Below are 18,614 nucleotides of genomic sequence, written 5' to 3'. Positions count from 1 at the left end.
ATTACACACCTAAAGTCCCTATTCCAGTACTTGGAATCGGGTTTTGGTTACTTTAATTGGTAATTAGGTTTATTTTTATTATTGTACAGGCATCGACAACCTGTCAAACTCATTCAAGTTCGATAGGACAAATAAATAAATCAAACTTAAACAAAAATTTTGAAATCATTAAAATAATTAAATAAATTTAAATACTAGAGTGTTCGACTTGATTAAGCTCAATTGCATCCCTACGCACAATGGGCTACATGTTGGGTCTCCTTTTTGGGCTAAGTTATCTGCCCTGTAGTCTTTCTTACATATGTCTAACAAAAATAGTCCAAAAAAATTATCCGCTACTCCTAATAATAAACCTCAATGAATCCTGCCTAGTACTAGAGTTATCTTATAGTCATTGAATCCTGCCTCAGAAAAGAGTTTTGCCCACTCTCTCTCATTTCTTTGTTACCCCGTGACAAGCACCATCATCAGCATATCAAAGAAAAGTTGACTTTCAATTGCCTCATGATCATCAGCTCCCTTTTGCTGGTCATTCAGTACCATGTCTATGATTATCACCTTCCCTCCATTTTCCTTGCTAGGAATTGCTTCTTTGCATTTCCTAAGCATTTGTACACATTCCTCATCATTCCAATCGTGCAATATCCACTGTTTAAATTAACATTCATATCACAAAGAATTCAAATTAGTCAAGAATACCACATCAAAAAGACATGGTTGTAATGAATCAGCAGCATATATAGATGTGTTTAGAATCAATACTAAGCTGCCTTTTAACAACAAAAAGGTGAATATGGATCTGTTGCATCTTCTTGGAAAGGTGATCTTACCTTCATTGTAACATCATCTGCAGGAGGAATAGCTACAAACATACTTCCTCCAACAAAGGCTAAACTCTTGTTATTCGCTACCAAGCAGTCAACCACATGAGGAAGATCGAGAACAATACAGTTCAAGTCAAGAAAAGCATCAGCAATTTCCTTAGCCAAAGTTCCAGTACCACCTCCAACATCCACCAAAGAATTCAACCCTGAAAAAACATCCTAGCAATCCCTGATCAGAATGCTGCCAACTAGCTGAGAATCGCAAGCCATTCCTTCGTTAAAAAAATTATTAAGCTTCTGATGTGACAAGTCTTGAAGGGATTCACATCACTGTTGTTTTGCAACCAGTGGCTAAGGTGGTACCATGGATCCATCAAGGTAGGATCAAACATGGCGTCAAGCTAAAAGGCTCATCTTTTAATAAAAGTTTAGATGAAGTAGTGAGCATATAACCTTCCTCATCATCGTGCTGACTAATTTTTGCCTCGATGAAGAAGCCTGACCGGATTAGAATCCTCATCAGGCGATAGACAAAGGGGGCTTTTGCATTGCCAATTGGAAGAGCATTGGTGAGTTCATCCAGGGTCATGGGCTTACCATGCTTGTGAATAATGTCTGGTATGCCGAGTTAAATTGTACATTTGAGGGAAATGGAGTTTACGAAGTTGAATATGTGATTCCATGTGTGAGCTTGAGCTTGAAGTAGCTCATTAGCATTACCATTTCTGCCCAAATCCAACTGTTTCGCTGTTGATTTTGTTTTCCTTTTTGGGTATAACAGGTAGGCATCCAATCTTATGGTTAAAGAGCATATAAGACCCACACGAATGGATAGGCATGATGATTAGTAACTGGGGCCATGAGTGGCTATAACAATTCAATTTAGTTCTTCTGCGCACTCTTTTTGTTGACTAATATATTTGCAAGATCCAGAAAGGTGTATGGGACAGTTGTCAGGTTGACAGGTGCCGAACCTGTGCAATAATAATTACTAAAAAGTCCTAATTACCACCTCAATTAAATAATTATAAAACAAATCCAAGTACTGGAGCAGGGACCCTAGGTGTGCAATGGGTTACTTGATTCACCCTGTTCCCGAAGAGTTTGCTTGATCCGATATACCAGATTTGTCTATAAAAATATTAATTTTGCATACAATGGCAAGTAGGGTCGATTCCACAGGGAGCGGGTAGGAAATTATTTCTTTCCAAACTAGTAGAACAAAATTGGGGGATTTTCAATGGAAGATAAATAAATAGAATAAAAGCAAAGTAAAAATAAAGCGAACTAAATTCAGAACTAACTCACAAAGCACAATTCAATAAAAATAGCAATTGATAAAAGTTCTATCCAAAGGATCAACTGCTCAGGCGCGGTCCAATTAAATGATCATCGATGCAAAGATATTTCACCCATTCATCACTAGGTTGGTTATAGTTATCAATAAGCTCTGACAACCAGTTCTTCCTTACCTTTTCGACAGTCAAGGTACGACCATTGACTGCTTCCCTAACCAGATAACAACCCTAGGTACGACCATAGGAATTTAATTACCCAATTGCATTAAAACTAGAAGAACCCAACCCTAACCAATAAACACGCTAAGAGGGTTTATTTAAGCTAGATCCTGCGTTTCCCCATCATAAAACCAATTATGGTGGTTGCCACGGGGTGTTAACTAAATGAACAATTACGGATTCTATTTAATTAACGTGGCAGTAGGCTATTAAATTAAATCAAATACCCGGCCGTTGATATTCGATTAATCAAATACCCATGAACAATTAATTCAGAAAACGCACGAATAATAACGAATTGGAAGAAATAATGAAAGCTTGATTAGATCTCACAGGTGTGATGGACCGCGCCCTCGCGTCACCCTTTGGGTAGAGGAGAAAATTAGCCGCTCCTCATCATGCCAAGCTCACGCGATTTAATTGATTTCATCCACGCAAACATCCAAACAATTAATTCCAAGGAGCGGAGCGATGTGAATTAACTAAGGAACAAATGAGAAATTCCCTTGGTTCATTTCCTTATATCCCGTCGCTCCTGGAGCAGAGTCAAGAAAAAGGATAAAAGTGATGGACAATTGTAGCAAATCAAAAGCGAACGTCAAAGGCGTCTACAGCAAAAGATTGAAAAGGTGAACTCCTAAACTAGTCTAAGTTGCGGCTGAAGAAAGCTAAAAGCCCCAGTCAAAAGCGGCTGACTGCTCACAAACCTAGGAAAAGAAAACTAAGCCTCAAAAATAGATGCCCCTTGAATCTTCCTTGTTTCGCTTTTTATATCCGCCGCACAAGAGACGTAGAAAAGAAAAAGACGTCTGGAACAAAGGCCTGGAGCAAAGCTTTGTCTCCAGAGTTCTGATCCCACGCTTCGGGTTCACGTGGACCGCAGTCCGACTTTCGGTTTCGTCCTCCTTTTAAGGCGTGACCATGCTCTGAAATGAAAAGTCTTCTGGAAATTTACCCCGCGATATCATTTTAATGCTAACCACCTACAATTCACACAAATATCAAATATGAGTGAAATTCCCTTTCTTAGTACCATGAATAGCTAAAATTAGAACAAGATGACAATGCAAAACGTGCCAAATAACGGCTCTATCACAGGTGCCACCGTCCCAAATGATGTATGGGAAAGATTTTCTCAACAAGGCAAATTTTGATAATGTGCAGCCAAAAGCAAGTCACATAACTTTGAAATTACAAACATATATGGATCTACACGAATATTAATTAGATACAATGTCATTGTTTCGAAATTGAATAAGTAATTTACATTTTGTTTAGAAAGTGTTGTACAACTTAGGCAAGTTAAGAACTGAAAATCTTTTTCAGTTTTTTGTCCCTCATGTTTATCCGTTCTTTCTTCAACTTACATTCAGCTGTAATGGCTGAATTTAAAGTGGAAGCGATGCCTCTACTTCAACTTCAACAATGTTGGAAACAGTTATTGTCCTTAGCTACCTCAACTCCACACCATTTATACATAATGTGCTTGCTGTGCATTCCAGGCTGGGATTTGGACACATTCCAGTGTTGGATTGTGGTGGGGTATAATACCAAATCAATGGATTAAATCCTTTATATAAAGGAGGCAAACGAACAATTTTATTACACTCAAAATATATTTAATAACAATACACAAAATAAATTTATATTGGACACTAATAATTGAGCCTCACTCTTGAGAATAGTTGCTCTAATATATCAGTGCCTCACTCTTGAGATATCTGCTCAAACACTCACTCAACAATTGAACTCGTTCATTTCCTATCTTTCACTTGAGCTTTGGTGCCCTTCAACTGAGGAAATGGCATTTATTTATACTAGTAAGGATCCTACAAGCGGCTGTAATTTTTCTCTTCTCATTCAATGCCCAATTGCCAGAAAATCTGGTGAACTTTGCAAGTAAATCTGGTTCAAGATACAAGCACGAACCAAATTGATCAGCCGCCCACGTTCAGCTTCAAGATGGACTTTGGCAATTTGTCTATTGCCAATAAATGAGTAAAACAAACACTCCAAAGCCATAAAATTTATTCTGAACACCCTAACTAAAGGTTCATCACTTTTTAGCACAAACAACATTTTCAAAAGACATATTAATTAATTAATAATAAACCTCAATGATAGATCTCAAGCCCAATACTGCAGTTATCTTATAGTCACAGAAGCCTGCCTCAGAGAAAAGTTTCGCCCAATCTTTCTCATTTCTTTGCCTTCCTTTGACTAGAACCATCGCCCCCATATCATAGAACAGTTGGGTCTCAATCGCCTCATGATCATCATCCCCTTTCTGCAGACTTTTGCAGAACGTGTCAACAATTATCACTTTGCCTCCTTTTTCCTTGCTAGGAATTGCTTCTTTACATTTTTTTAGTATTTGTACACACTCATCGTCGCTCCAATCAATCAATATCCACTGCTCGATTGCAAATTGTATCACAATGAAAGAAAATTTTTGTTAGAAACATTACACCCCATCTAAAGCTTTTTGCGTCAAAAAGAAAAAACAAAACTATTCACCTATAGTACCAAACACATGCCATCAATTTGACGTTTAAAACTTTGTTCTTTTTCTGTCCGTCTTCATGATGCAGTTCTTAGATTAAGCATAGCCTCAATTTCTTCTGCTCAAACTTACTTTTGAAGTTGACACTTCCCATAATTGGTGAATTTTAATCCTATGATCTCAGGCAGTTAGGATGAAAATCTAAATAAAACTTCTATAAAAGAAAATTGTCAACTAGAAAACGTGCAACATCGATTTCATACCTTCATTAAAACAGCATCTGCAGGAGGAATGGCTTCAAACATGTTACCTCCAACATAGCCCAAGTTCTTAGTACTCTCCAAGCCATCAACAACATGAGGAAGATCAAGCACAGTGCATTTCAGGCGAGGGAAAGCATCAGCAATTGCCTTAGCAAAGGTCCCAGTTCCACCTCCAACATCTACCAATGAATTCAAACTCTCAAAAACATGCTTACAATCTTTGGTCACCACGCTACTAACCATCCGGGCATCACTAGCCATTGCTTCGTTAAAGAATTGATTAAGCTGAGACTCATGGCTCGCAAAATCATAAAGTGACCTCCCATGGCAAGTATAAAATGGGCTTTCATAGCTGTTCTGAAACCACTGGCTGAGATGGTGCCATGGATCTGTCAAGGCGGGATCGAGCATGGCCAGTAAAAATGGCGTCACGCTAAAAGGGTTGCTCTTTAAAAGAAGTTCAGAAGCAGAAGTGAGCAGATAACCCTTTTGATTATCATTCTCATTTCCAGGAATCTTTGCTTCAATGAAGAAGCCTGAGTGGATCAAAATCTGCATGAGACGATAAACGAATGGGGCTTTTTCATTCTTGATGGGAAGAGCATCGATCAATTGATCGAGGGTCATCGGCCGGCCATGCTTGTGAATAACATCTGGAATGTCTAATTGAATTGCACATTTGAGGGACATAGAATTTATGAAGTTGAATATATGGTTCCATATGTGAGCTTGTGCTTGAAAAAGCTCATCAGTATGATCACCAATATTTCTAGCCAAATCCATTTTTTGTTTGAAATTCTAGGATTTTTTGCGCTTTTTGGTGGTGGGAATTACAAGTAGAACTCGCATTTTATAGGCGGATTATGGGATTCACAGGAATAACGTTGCAATAATTTCTTCTAATAGTCTGACAAGAACCTGTTAGCAAAATAAACAATGAAATCAACTCAGAAACAAGGATCCAAAGGCAGCTGACATCAGTTTCCTTTTCTTGACCAATTCAAATATGAGTATATGGGTTAGTCTAGTCTCCTTCTTGGTGTAACTACACATAATTCAGTGTTTCTGGAGACGTGCTTAAATTAAAGTGTATAATCAGCACTTATTAATTAATTGTTCTTTGTGTCGACTCGTATTATCACTTGAGAAAATCACATAATGCACGCTGCTGGTGGTTCTTCTTGTTTGGAAGACGAAGAAAAAGAAATTTAAATTATCACAACTTTTGAGCCGTGGTTGAGTAAAATTTTACGTTGGTGCATCATTCTTGAGCAAATTCTCTTTTCACAACGATCTGGTGTATTGCAATGCTTAAGAAACATTATTCTTGTCCTAAATATAGGGATACATTTCTTAATTGGAACGTTAAGCCTTGTTTTCTTCCTACTATGAGAGATTTACAACTCTAATGGATTCGAAAATTAGTACTAGCCATTATTGTTAATCAATATCAAATACTAGAATTTGATGAAATGTGGAACCAATGTATATATCCATAATTTGCAGCTCTTAGATTTAGAGTCTTCGACCTATAAAATATGGGGTAATTGAACATGGCATGATGCTAAAGTAAATGAAGTGGTCTTTAATTTAGGGTCTTATCCATTAGGCATTCATTGTTAAGATGAAGTTCACATGTAAATATCTTAGAAATGTAAAGTTAAATAAAGAAAATTTATAGAAATAAGGTATATTAATAATTGTTAGGATGTATATTTATACAGTAAGTTTGGTATGATTTACAAGTCTTAATGGCCACAAGATAACACAATTCTTAATTTAAAAGTTCTCTATTTTGAAAATTCAACACATGCAGACATTTTCGAACACATGTAAATTTGGTAAGCTTTCCTCGTTATTGTGAAGATGGAGAAAGGAATGCCTATACAAGTGTTAAAGGAACCAAAATCCTCGCAAAGAAAAAAAATATAAGTACAAAAATTTGAGTTGAATATTTGCAGAATTTAAACTTGGGTTTTACTAATGGGTGCCTTACATAATATTCACTTAACATATCATATATATACGCATAGTAACAATTATTATCCTCTCTTGTATTTACATACTTTCCTTATTTAATCTTACCTACCCTCTTTTATATTTATTTACTTTCTCTAATTAATATTATATTTTAAAAAACATAACACTTGAAATATATTTTAACGAGTGTTCTATGGCACCTGTTATACAATTTAAACTTTGATTATATTATATTGAACTCCATAATGGGCTAAACTTTTGTTTCTTGACCTTGATTTGTTGCTATATTTGCAGTGCAGTTTGTCTGTCAAACATTTAAAAAAAGAATTACGGCACATACACATTTGTTTGAGTACTAAACTTTTAAATTATATTTTGTCACTTTTGGATTTGTTTCCAACATTACTTGCATATCTTGTTAACGAAGTGGGCAGATAACCCTTTTGATTTCATTTTCAGGAACCTAATTTGATTTAATGAAGAAGTCTGAATGGATTAAATCGGTATGAGACAACTAATAAAAAGTGACCCTGGACTGTTGATTGGTATAGCAATGATCAATTTAGCAAGGCTGATTGGCTGGCCACACCAATTTCTGCTTATGAAGTTAAACTGCACACGTGAGGAATAGAGAGTTTATGAAGTTGAATATTTGTTGGCTTGAGCTTTGGTTAGTTTAGCAGTTTTTTGTTTCTTACTCTTGAATGATTTCAATTGCAAGCCAAATAGAAATTGGACTTGATAGCACAGGTCACGAGACTAAAATAAATCACGCAGCTACAATTTCCGTGATAAACTTAATAAAGTCGACAAACAATGTCCTATTAAAATGAGCATATTGAGAAAAATATTTATGTAAAAAATGAATTAAAAAATACAATGAGATCAATTAAAAAAACACATTAAATTTGACAAAGTTCAATTAACCTTTGTCACAGCATCTCCAGAAATTGACTGTTTACTATTAATTCAACATAAACAAAACTTAATGCAATGACGAAGTAATAACCAGTTCCTCTCAATTAGTCATAATTCATCAAATTATGCGAGTAAATCAACATGGGATTTCCGAATCACGTTACATGCCTTTTCCAGAATGCCAGTAGCCATGCAAAGGATGGATGATGATGATGATTATTATTATTCTGGGGTTTATGGTTATAGTTTTGAGGCAGATTGTGACCCAGTGAGGGATGACCTCCACTCAAAACCAATTTGTCTCCTCAAGTTAAGTTAATGAAGTTACTGTATATCAAGAGTTAATTTGTGAATTGTAAATCATCAAGAGTGTTGGTCAGGGAAAATTCAGGGAAGAAATGAAATTATTCCCTGAAATTAATTGGGCAGCTAAGCAGCCCGTGTTCTGCTTTCACATGCTTAGCTTGCTCTCAAATTCCTCACAAACTTACTTGGTTCAAAGCATTTGCATAGTCGCCATTTCCCCATGGGGCTGTTCATGGACAATGACAATTTGACGGCTAATCTTATTATGATTATTCATTTCGGTATTAGTTATCTGCAGAAATGAAACACAGATAAAAATCATACTATAAAACTCCAAATAAATATTTTTAAAAAAATTGTAAAACTCCACTTGTTACTTAGCTTAAACTAGCACTTCATGATATTATCCCATTCTTTGCGTTTGCAGAAATGTTAGAGATGGTGTTGCACATCTCATTATGCATTAGGTTAGAAAGATCACGATAGACTTGTCCTTGCACCTTAAACGTATAAATGTCACCTTAAACGTATTAAGTGCGGCGGCTCCCAACAAGAAGAAGAAGCCCTTCAGCCGTCCTTCCTTCACCGAATTTATCAAAATGGGCGTAACATCTTCTTTTCCAAAAATGCCCCTGGGACGAGTTTTATCATCTGGACTCCTTTTCTATCAAATTAGCACATGTTATCATATTTTCGTTTTACTCCCTGAAATAGATGCAAAATACTAAAAGTGAGTAAAATTTAACAATTAACCCACATCGGGTCAGGTAATAGAGAAAATTAATAATAAAATAAATGATAAAATTGCAACCTATCACATTAGGTTAGAAAGATCATGATAGACTTGTCCTTGCACCTTAAACGTATAAATGTCACTCTTACTGGATACAAGATGCTTATTTAACGTTACTTCAAGTACTGTGAAGGAGAAAATAGAGTTGTATGCCAGACTACGACGTAGAAATTTTTTGAATTGGGAATTAAACAAATCAAGCAATTCATTATAAGTCAGCACTCACTCTTTTAAAGAAATCTGTTTACTTTATCTCTCATAATATAATCATATTTACTTGAATTACAATTGCGTTGTAACACGTGCTCCATTCAGCCAAATAAGGGCTGATATGCTTGGTACAAGAATAACCTGAATATATATATGGCAAAGCATTAAAAAGAAAAATAAAGTGGAATTAAATAATCGAAAGAATTGAGGGGTAGCAAACTAATCTTTCAAAAAAAAAAAAGGAGGGGAAGTAGTATATATTTATGATTTTAATTAAACTTATTGACTAATGAGATTTAGCCCGACCACTTTTATTAAAGATTGGAATTAGCTAGCCAGTTTCATGAATAACCATACATACGTGCACGAAAAAATCTGGTCAAAGCAAAACTGATTGAAACCATACATAGGTTTGGCCATCCATGCAGTACATAGGATAGGATTTCTAATTGCCAAAAGTATGCAAGTCATGAATGGTAATAGAACATCAATCAGCAGCCATTATGATTTTAAAAAAAAAATATTTTGGTGGGTTTTCTAGCCGTAGCTCAAAGAAACTAAAATTTGAAAATGGCATGATGAAAATCATTTCAAATCGTAAACATCCCATGGCTCTACTAACATGACCAAGACTTATTGAAAATGAGCATGTGTTCAATTTCATATTAGCGTATACACTTAGTCTCGGCTGCAGTTTGATAGGGTATAATTTGTTGGTAATTTTATTATTAATTTTTCCTTTTATCGCTGATAAATATTGTGTTAATTGCTGAGATCTACTCATTTTTGGTATATGGACTTAATTTCAGGAGTGAAACAGAAAACTACCAAAAAGGAGGGATTTTATGGAGAATATGGAGACTTCTAGGGGCTTCAATTCTTGGGCCCTTGAATTGGTGGGGGACCACAAACTATATGTCATTTGGGCTCTTCAAAGAAAGCTACGGAAAGAGACTTGGGCAAGTAGTACTTTGAAGGCTTTGTCCACATGTGTGGGGACCACCTAGATAGGCTTTAGTCATCTTTCTTTTGTTGCTTAAATAGGGATGACGTAGAATAACAGGGACACCTCTAGTTTTAGTCTTTTAGTTCAGTTTTAGTTTTGCTTTCTCCTGACTGGCCTCTGACGCACGCCAGGTGTTCGACAATATTCCCCAACGGGAAAAACACCTTTTATTCCTTGCTTCTTAATAGAAATCGCAATGCCTTTGCAATCTATTAATTCGTGTGGTGATTTAATTATGCGGCGTGGCTAAGTCTTCCATCTAGTCAAGGGTCAACTCGACGGCGCAGTCCCGAAAATCTGTGAGATCTAATTAGTTTTCACGCGTTCCTTAATTTATTAATATTTGCACGTTGTCTGCTTATATTTTCATGGGATTATTTTATTAATTGGATGTCAAGGGCCCAATGTTCAATGTGATTTATTAATCTCGTGCCAATTTAGTCAATTAAATCCGTAATTGTTTGATTGATTAATATTAGTGGCAACTGGTGTGTTTACACATTAGGGGAACGTGCAATCTAATTTAAATAACCCTCGTAGCGTGTTATTGGTTAGGGCTAGGTTTTTCTAATATTAATGCAATTGGGAAATTAATTCCTACGGTCGTACCTAGGAGTATTTCCTGGTTAGGGGTGATCAATGGTCGTACCTTGGTTATCAATAATTTAAGGAAAAATTGGTCGTCAGACTATAACTAGCCTATTAATGAATTAAGTGAACCTCTCCTGCATCAATGATCAGATAAATGGACTGTACCTGAGTAGTTGCATCCTTGGCTAGAATTTATTTATTCCTGATTAAATTCCTGCTATATTTGTGCTAGTGATTTATTCATTTTTAATTAAATTGTCTAATTATTTTTAGTTTCATTCCGGTGAAATCCCCCCCTTATCAATTGGATTTTAAAAAGAAACAGATATCTCCAGTCCCTGAGGAGACGACCCTACTTGCCACTGTCTACTATTTAGTAATTTTTGTCAATTAATTAATTCTGGTATATCGGATTAAGCAAACTCTTCGGGAACAGGGTGAATCAAGTAACCCATTGCACACCTAGAGTCCCTGCTCCAGTACCTAGGATTAATTATTGACTGCTCTTAGTGGTAGCTAGGTTCTATATTATTATTATTATTATTGCACAGGCTGACGACCTGTCAATTTTTGGCGCCGTTGTCGGGGACCTGGCGTTATTATTTGTTTCTTTTTAAATTTCAATCTTTTTTATTTTATTTTTTTTTATTTTGCTCTAATTTTCTGGTATTTTTCTAGTGTATGCCTAGGTCTTCTCGTACAGGTGAATTGATTTTTGACGCTGAAGTAGAGAAAACCGCGCGTAGAACAAGGAAAGAAACCAGACAGCTCAGAGAGGAGCACTCCAGGGCTACATCTCAGAGACCTGAGCCCGAAGTTGAACCAGCAGAATCGTTGGGTGACACTTCAAGTGATTATTGCCAAGAGGACGTCGACATGGCAAACACACAAACATTAAGGGAGTTGGCTGCTCCAAACTTGACCCAACAACCTCTTTGCATAACTTTTCCTCGCCTTAGTGAGAATGCAGCTTTCGAATTAAAACCTGGTTTAATACATTTGTTGCCTGTTTTTCATGGTCTGCCAGGAGAGGAACCCCACAAACACATGCAGGAATTTGATGTGGTGTGCTCGAGTATGAAGCCTTCGGGAGTAACTGATGAACAAATTAAATTAAGGGTCTTCCCTTTCTCTCTCAAGGATTCGGCAAAGGACTGGTTATACTGTCTACCTGCAGGCATTATCACCACGTGGCCAGAGATGCAGAAAAAATTTTTTGAAAAATATTTCCCTGCATCCAGAGCTGCTAGTTTGCGAAAGGAAATATGTGGAATCAAGCAATTTCACGGGGAATCCTTGTATGAATATTGAGAGAGGTTCACCAGGCTGCGTACCCGATGCCCACATCACCAAATAAGTGATCAACTGCTGATTCAGTATTTCTACGAGGGGCTACTGATGAACGATAGGAATATCATTGATGCAGCAAGTGGTGGTGCACTGGTAAATAAGACTACCCAGGAGGCATGGGACTTAATTGAGCAAATGGCAGAGAATTGCCAGCAGTTTGGTACGAGAGCAGATGTTCCTACGAGAAAGGTCAACGAGGTAAGTTCATCTTCCATTGAACAGCAGTTATCTGAATTAACATCATTTGTTCGACAGATAGCTGTAGGAAATGCACAGCAAGCCAAAGTGTGTGGGATTTGCACGAATATTGGTCATACCACTGACTCATGCCCACAGTTACATGAAGAGGGAATTGAGCAAGCAAACATGGCTGGTAACATGCCCATGCCACGTAGACAGTATGACCCCTATTCCAACTCATACAATCCGGGTTGGAGGGATCATCCAAATCTGAGTTATGGGGGAAATAAGCAACAAAATTTCATCCCCAATAGACAACAGGGTTTCCAGCAGCAATATCAAACAAGGAATCAACCCTCCTCTGCCTCAGGTATGTCCCTAGAAGACATGGTTAAAACCATAGCCTCTAATACTATGAAATTTCAACAGGACACTGAGGCCAACAATCAAGAGATGAAAGCACGTATGCAAAACTTGGAAAATCAGATGAGTCAATTAGCCTCAATTGTCAATCGACTGGACTCCCAGGGGAAGGGAAAACTTCCATCCCAACCTGAGGTGAACCCCAAGAATGTAAGTGCAATGACCCTCAGGAGTGGGAAAGAGATTGAAGGACCAGCACCAGTGGCTCCGAAGGACAAGAATGAGGACCGCATTGAGAAGGAGCTTGAGGAAGAAGGAACTCCTGGCACAAATAAAGAGGTAATACGTAACCCTGTGGTTCCAATTAAGCCTAACCCACCACCTTTTCCTAGCAGGTTGGAAAGGCCGAAAAAGCAAGATAAGGAAAAGGAAATTTTGGAGATGTTTAGGAAGGTGGAGATAAATATCCCCTTACTTGACGCAATTAAGCAAGTACCCCGGTATGCCAAATTTTTGAAGGACCTATGCATCAATAGGAAGAAACTGAGGGGAGATGAAAGGATAATTGTGGGAGAGAACGTATCTGCAGTGCTTCAAAGAAAACTTCCACCCAAGTGCGGAGACCCAGGTATGTTCACTATTCCGTGCAAAATAGGGAACATTAGCATTAGGAATGCCATGTTAGATTTAGGAGCCTCTATAAATGTGATGCCCAGGGCTATATATGTTTCTCTGAATTTGGGCCCTTTAAAGGAAACTGGCATTATAATTCAATTGGCTGATAGGACTAATGCTTATCCTGATGGGGTGATAGAAGATATGTTAGTACAAGTGAACAATTTAGTGTTCCCTGCTGATTTTTATATTCTTGATATGGGTGATGAACGTTCTCCAAATCCATCACCAATTTTGTTGGGGAGGCCCTTCTTGAGCACGGCTCGTACAAAAATTGATGTTAGTAAGGGCACCCTAACGATGGAATTTGATGGAGAAATAGTTCATTTTAGTATATTTGAGGCCATGAAATATCCGTGTCATTCTAATGCTGTTTTTGCTGTGAGTATAATTGACCCTTTGGTGCAAGAAGTATTTGAGATTAATGGCAGGGATGAATTGGAGGTAGCAATCACCAAACATTTGGATCTGGAAGTGGCCTGCGAAATGGAGTTAGACATCAATTTGCAAAGAATGGTTGGAGCCTTGCATTCACTAGGCCAAAGTCCTCTAAGGTATGATGTTGCTCCTATATTTGTGCCTGAACCACACCTAAAGCTGTTACCTTCTATCGTGCAGGCACCTGAAGTGGAGTTGAAACCCCTTCCCGAGCATTTAAAGTATGCCTTTCTAGGTGAAAAAGAGACGTTACCAGTGATAATCTCATCCAAATTATCACCCACGGAGGAGGACAAACTGTTGCGGGTTTTAAGGGAGCATAAGGAAGCTATAGGGTGGACAATTGCAGACATCAAGGGTATAAGTCCGTCTGTGTGCATGCACCGCATTCGCCTGGAAGAGGATGCTAGGCCGATAAGACAACCACAAAGGAGATTGAACCCCATCATGATGGAAGTGGTCAAGAAAGAGATAATCAAGCTTCTGGACGTAGGAATTATTTTCTCTATCTCAGACAGCCCATGGGTGAGTCCGGTTTAAGTGGTGCCAAAGAAAGTAGGGGTAACTGCGGAAGAAAATCATGAAGGGGACCTTGTTCCAATTCGAAAGCCTACGGGTTGGCGCCAGTGCATCGATTACCGTAAATTGAACGCAGTGACCAAGAAGGATCATTTTCCCCTTCCATTTATCGATCAAATGGTTGAAAGGTTAGCTCGCCGTGCCTATTATTGTTTTTTGGATGGTTTCTCTAGTTATTTTCAGATAGCAATTGCGCCAGAGGATCAAGAGAAAACAACTTTCACTTGCCCCTTTTGCACTTTTGCCTATCGAAGGATGCCTTTTGGATTGTGTAATGCCCCTGCAACATTCCAGAGGTGCATGATTAGCATTTTTTCTGAATATGTAGAGAGAATAATTGAGGTATTCATGGATGACTTTAGTGTCTATGGTGATAGTTTTGACGATTGTTTAGATAACTTGACATTGATTTTAAAAAGATGCATTGAGACTAACCTGGTACTAAATTGGGAAAAATGTCACTTCATGGTTGAGCACGGGATAGTTCTAGGACACGTAGTGTCGTCTAGAGGAATTGAGGTTGATAAAGCTAAAATAGATGTGATATCTGCTTTACCTTACCCCGTAACTGTACGGGAAGTTCGTTCTTTTCTAGAACATGCAGGTTTCTATCGCAGATTTATCAAGGATTTCTCAAAGATCGGGGCACCACTTTTCAGGCTTTTACAAAAGGATGTCAGTTTTGAATTCGACGAGGAGTGCGAAGAAGCGTTCGAGAAGTTAAAAAAATTACTCACTTCTCCACCTGTCATCCAACCCCCTGACTGGAATCTCCCATTTGAAATCATGTGTGACGCCAGCGATTACGCAGTGGGTGCGGTGCTAGGTCAAAGAGTGGGAAAGGCAGCACACGCTATATACTACGCATCTCGAGCCTTGAACGGAGCCCAATTGAACTATTCGACCACTGAGAAAGAGCTTTTAGCTGTAGTTTTTGCTTTAGAAAAATTTCGTTCCTATTTACTTGGTGCTAAAGTTATTATTTTCTCTGATCATGCAGCCCTACGGTATCTATTGACCAAGAAAGAGGCGAAACCGCGACTGATAAGGTGGATACTGTTGTTACAGGAGTTTGACTTGGAGATCAGAGATAAGAAAGGGGCAGAGAATTTGGTTGCAGATCACTTGAGTCGGGTACAAGTCACCAAGGACGATATCCCGTTGAGAGAAACTTTCCCCGACGAGCACTTATTTTCTGCTAATTTAACTTTGCCCTGGTATGCAGATATTGTTAATTTTCTAGTTACTGACAAGTTTCCTGCAGGATGGCCTAAGGCAAAAAGGAATAAGTTAAGGAGTGACGCAAAATCGTACATCTGGGATGACGCTTACCTCTGGAAACGTGGTGCTGACCAAATCATTCGGAGATGTGTAAGTGAAAATGAATTCCAATCCATTTTAGCTTATTGTCACTCTTTTGCATGTGGAGGTCACTTTGGACCAAAGAGGACTGCTCGTAAGGTTCTAGAGAGTGGATTTTATTGGCCGACCCTCTTTAAGGATGCATATTTATTTTGTAAGTCATGTGATAAGTGTCAACGAGTAGGTAGTATTTCTCGAAGGGATCAAATGACCCAAACCCCAATGATTTTTGTTGAGATTTTTGATGTTTGGGGTATTGATTTTATGGGCCCTTTCCCTTCATCTTTCGGTTTTTTGTATATATTGCTTGCCGTAGATTATGTTTCAAAGTGGGTGGAAGCAAAAGCCACCCGCACTAATGATTCTAAGGTGGTTGCAGAATTCATTAAATCTAATGTCTTTGTCCGTTTTGGGATGCCGCGAGCAATTGTAAGTGATCGGGATACCCATTTCTGCAACAAGATGATTGCTGCACTTTTTAGGAGGTACGGTGTCTTGCACAAAGTCTCCACGTCTTACCATCCGCAGACAAACGGTCAGGCGGAAGCATCGAACCGGGAGATCAAGTCGATTTTGGAAAAAATGGTTCGACCTGACAGGAAGGACTGGAGTGTGAGACTTGAGGATGCCTTGTGGGCATATAGAACGGCGTACAAGACACCGATCGGCATGTTCCCTTACCGTTTGGTATTTGGGAAGCCATGCCACCTCCCTGTCGAATTCGAGCATAGAGCATTTTGGGCGGTCAAGCAATGCAACATGGATATCGAAGAGGGCGGAATTCAAAGGAAGCTACAGTTACAAGAATTGGAGGAGATTCGCAATGAAGCCTACGAGAATGCTGTGATGTATAAGGAGAAAAACAAGATTTTTCATGACCAGCAGGTCTCTAGGAAGACGTTTGAATGTGGACAAAAAGTTCTACTGTATCACTCGAAGTTGAAGTTATTTCCGGGTAAGTTACGTTCTCGTTGGATTGGTCCCTTTGTTGTAACTAATGTCTTTGATTATGGTGCAGTGGAGATCCAGAGTCTGAAGACGGAGAAGAAATTTGTGGTGAATGGTCATCGTCTCAAGCCGTATTATGATGAGGTTCCAGTTGAGCGGGTAGAGATGATGCATTTGGAGGACCCAATTTGCTTGGTTTAAGCAAATTATGGGCTATGTCTAGCCAAAGACACTAAAGAAAGGCGCTCTTTCGGGAGGCAACCCGAATATTGATTTTATTGTTTTTAGTTGTTCATTTCTTTCATTTTGTCGTTTCCTCGTTGGGTAGTAGCAGTATTAATATTTCCTTCACTGAAATCAGGAAGATCAATCGTGGCGTGCCCACGCGGTGTTGGTGTATCCTGAGATCAGAGGACGAAGACCAATCTTGGCGTGCCCACGCGGTGTTGGTGTCTACTGAGATCAGAGGACGAAGAGCAATCTTGGCGTGCCCACGTGGTGTTTGTGTCTCCTGAGGTCAGTGGATGTTTTGTAATCTGGGCATGCCCACGCGGTGATTGACGACACAAAACATGAATTCAAAAAAAAAAAATTTATTTATTATTATTATTATTATTATTCCTTTCATAAAAAAAAAAAGTAAATAAACATTTTCAAAGAAATTTTCTTTTAAAACCTTTGGCTTTTATTTTCTTTTCAAAATTCAGAATTTTGAAATATAAATTCGGAATAATGAAGAAACAGGGTTTTGAGAAATTTATATTTAAAAAAAAAAAAAACTACAGCTAAATCACCCAAATCATCCTTTTTCTTTCTTCTTTCTTTCTTTCTTCCCCGCTGCCCCTCTTTCCCTTTTCCTTCTTTTCTCCTTTCGGCCGCCACCCCTTTCACCCAAATCACCAGAGCCGCACGCCGCCGTGAGCCAAGGCCAAGCTGCCCACGCTCGCTGCGCGTGGCTACTCTCGGTCGCGGCTCCCTAAGCCCGAGCGCCACGACCACAGCCACCCTCCAGCCGCCGCCGACCTCCACCGCGCCCCAGCTTCGGCCAGAGCCCACGAGTTTCCACTACCACCGCAGCAGCTTCACCCACGCAGGCTGTCGTCGACGCCGCTGTCCCTCGCGCGCCACCTCCAGCCGCCGCCGCTCCCTCGCGCGCTACCCCTCCAGCCGCTACCCTCTGCTGACCACCGCGCTGCACGCGACAAGTAGCCCTGCTCGCGCGACGCCTGCGCGCTTCCACGACAGATCGCACGCCGCAGGGGCTTTCCTGCAGAGCCCTGTCGCCGATGCTAGCACCCTGCTCCAGCGCCGCTGCTGCCTGAAGCTCCAACAGCCACCACCAGCTCCATTGCCGCGCGTCACCACCTGCCCAAATTTGGCAGGTGGAGGTATTCCAAGTTCTACCTTAATTAGTAGCTCTCGGGCACTTAAATTGCTAAAATTTGCATTTCATGTTTCCTGGGCCTTTTTTGTTGGACTTGGGCAGGCAGTAATTTTGGGATTTTTGCTGCGATATTCGGGGGGTGAATTAAGAAATTTTTGGGGTCCATTTTGGACAGGTTTGGGTCTAATTGCTACCATATGTGGGGGTATTTCTGCTTTTGTTGAATTGTTGGCCGTCTGACCTCCGTGTGTAAACCAGTGGTACTGGTTGGAGTGGTTTGTTTACATTTAGTGAGTTGGCTATTTGTTTTAGTTTCCCCTGTGACTCACCAGTGGTCCTGGTTGAGATTTTTGTTGTGGTTAAGAGCTTCCGTTGAATTTAAACTTTCCTGTCTGAGCACCAGTGGTACTGTTGCATTGTTGTT

General features: G+C 39.2%; 2 protein-coding genes and 1 pseudogene across 2 annotated transcripts; 1 reads left to right on the top strand and 2 right to left on the bottom strand.

The window, feature by feature from the left end:
- Positions 1-350: 350 nt before the first annotated feature.
- LOC140037981 (trans-resveratrol di-O-methyltransferase-like) lies at positions 351-3,861 on the bottom strand (annotated as a pseudogene).
- Positions 3,862-4,178: 317 nt separating this feature from the next.
- On the bottom strand, positions 4,179-5,941 carry LOC140037734 (trans-resveratrol di-O-methyltransferase-like). Its single transcript, XM_072082736.1, has 2 exons — positions 5,108-5,941; positions 4,179-4,754 (listed from the first exon to the last, which is right to left on the bottom strand). Exons 1-2 carry the CDS (start codon positions 5,888-5,890, stop codon positions 4,443-4,445), a joined length of 1,095 nt encoding a protein of 364 aa, XP_071938837.1. The 5' UTR covers positions 5,891-5,941; the 3' UTR covers positions 4,179-4,442.
- A 6,368-nt stretch (positions 5,942-12,309) lies between these two features.
- LOC113739015 (uncharacterized) lies at positions 12,310-17,321 on the top strand. Its single transcript, XM_072083167.1, has 5 exons — positions 12,310-14,442; positions 14,680-16,012; positions 16,175-16,784; positions 16,877-16,888; positions 17,168-17,321. The coding sequence occupies exons 1-5, from the start codon at positions 12,310-12,312 to the stop codon at positions 17,319-17,321; spliced, it is 4,242 nt and encodes a 1,413-aa protein (XP_071939268.1).
- Positions 17,322-18,614: the final 1,293 nt, after the last annotated feature.

The sequence above is a fragment of the Coffea arabica genome, chromosome 3c, assembly GCF_036785885.1.
Source record: "Coffea arabica cultivar ET-39 chromosome 3c, Coffea Arabica ET-39 HiFi, whole genome shotgun sequence".
Lineage (NCBI taxonomy): Eukaryota > Viridiplantae > Streptophyta > Magnoliopsida > Gentianales > Rubiaceae > Coffea > Coffea arabica.
This window is presented reverse-complemented; position numbering and strand designations above follow the sequence as displayed.

Coding starts and splice junctions, on each gene's coding strand:
- LOC140037734 (XM_072082736.1), bottom strand. CDS start 5,890: ATGGATTTGGCTAGAAATATTGGTGATCATACTGATGAGCTTTTTCAA. Junction 4,755..5,107: donor CAGATGCTGTTTTAATGAAG/GTATGAAATCGA, acceptor GCAATCGAGCAG/TGGATATTGATTGATTGGAG.
- LOC113739015 (XM_072083167.1), top strand. CDS start 12,310: ATGAACGATAGGAATATCATTGATGCAGCAAGTGGTGGTGCACTGGTA. Junction 14,443..14,679: donor CTATCTCAGACAGCCCATGG/GTGAGTCCGGTT, acceptor AGTTATTTTCAG/ATAGCAATTGCGCCAGAGGA. Junction 16,013..16,174: donor TAAGGATGCATATTTATTTT/GTAAGTCATGTG, acceptor TGCTTGCCGTAG/ATTATGTTTCAAAGTGGGTG.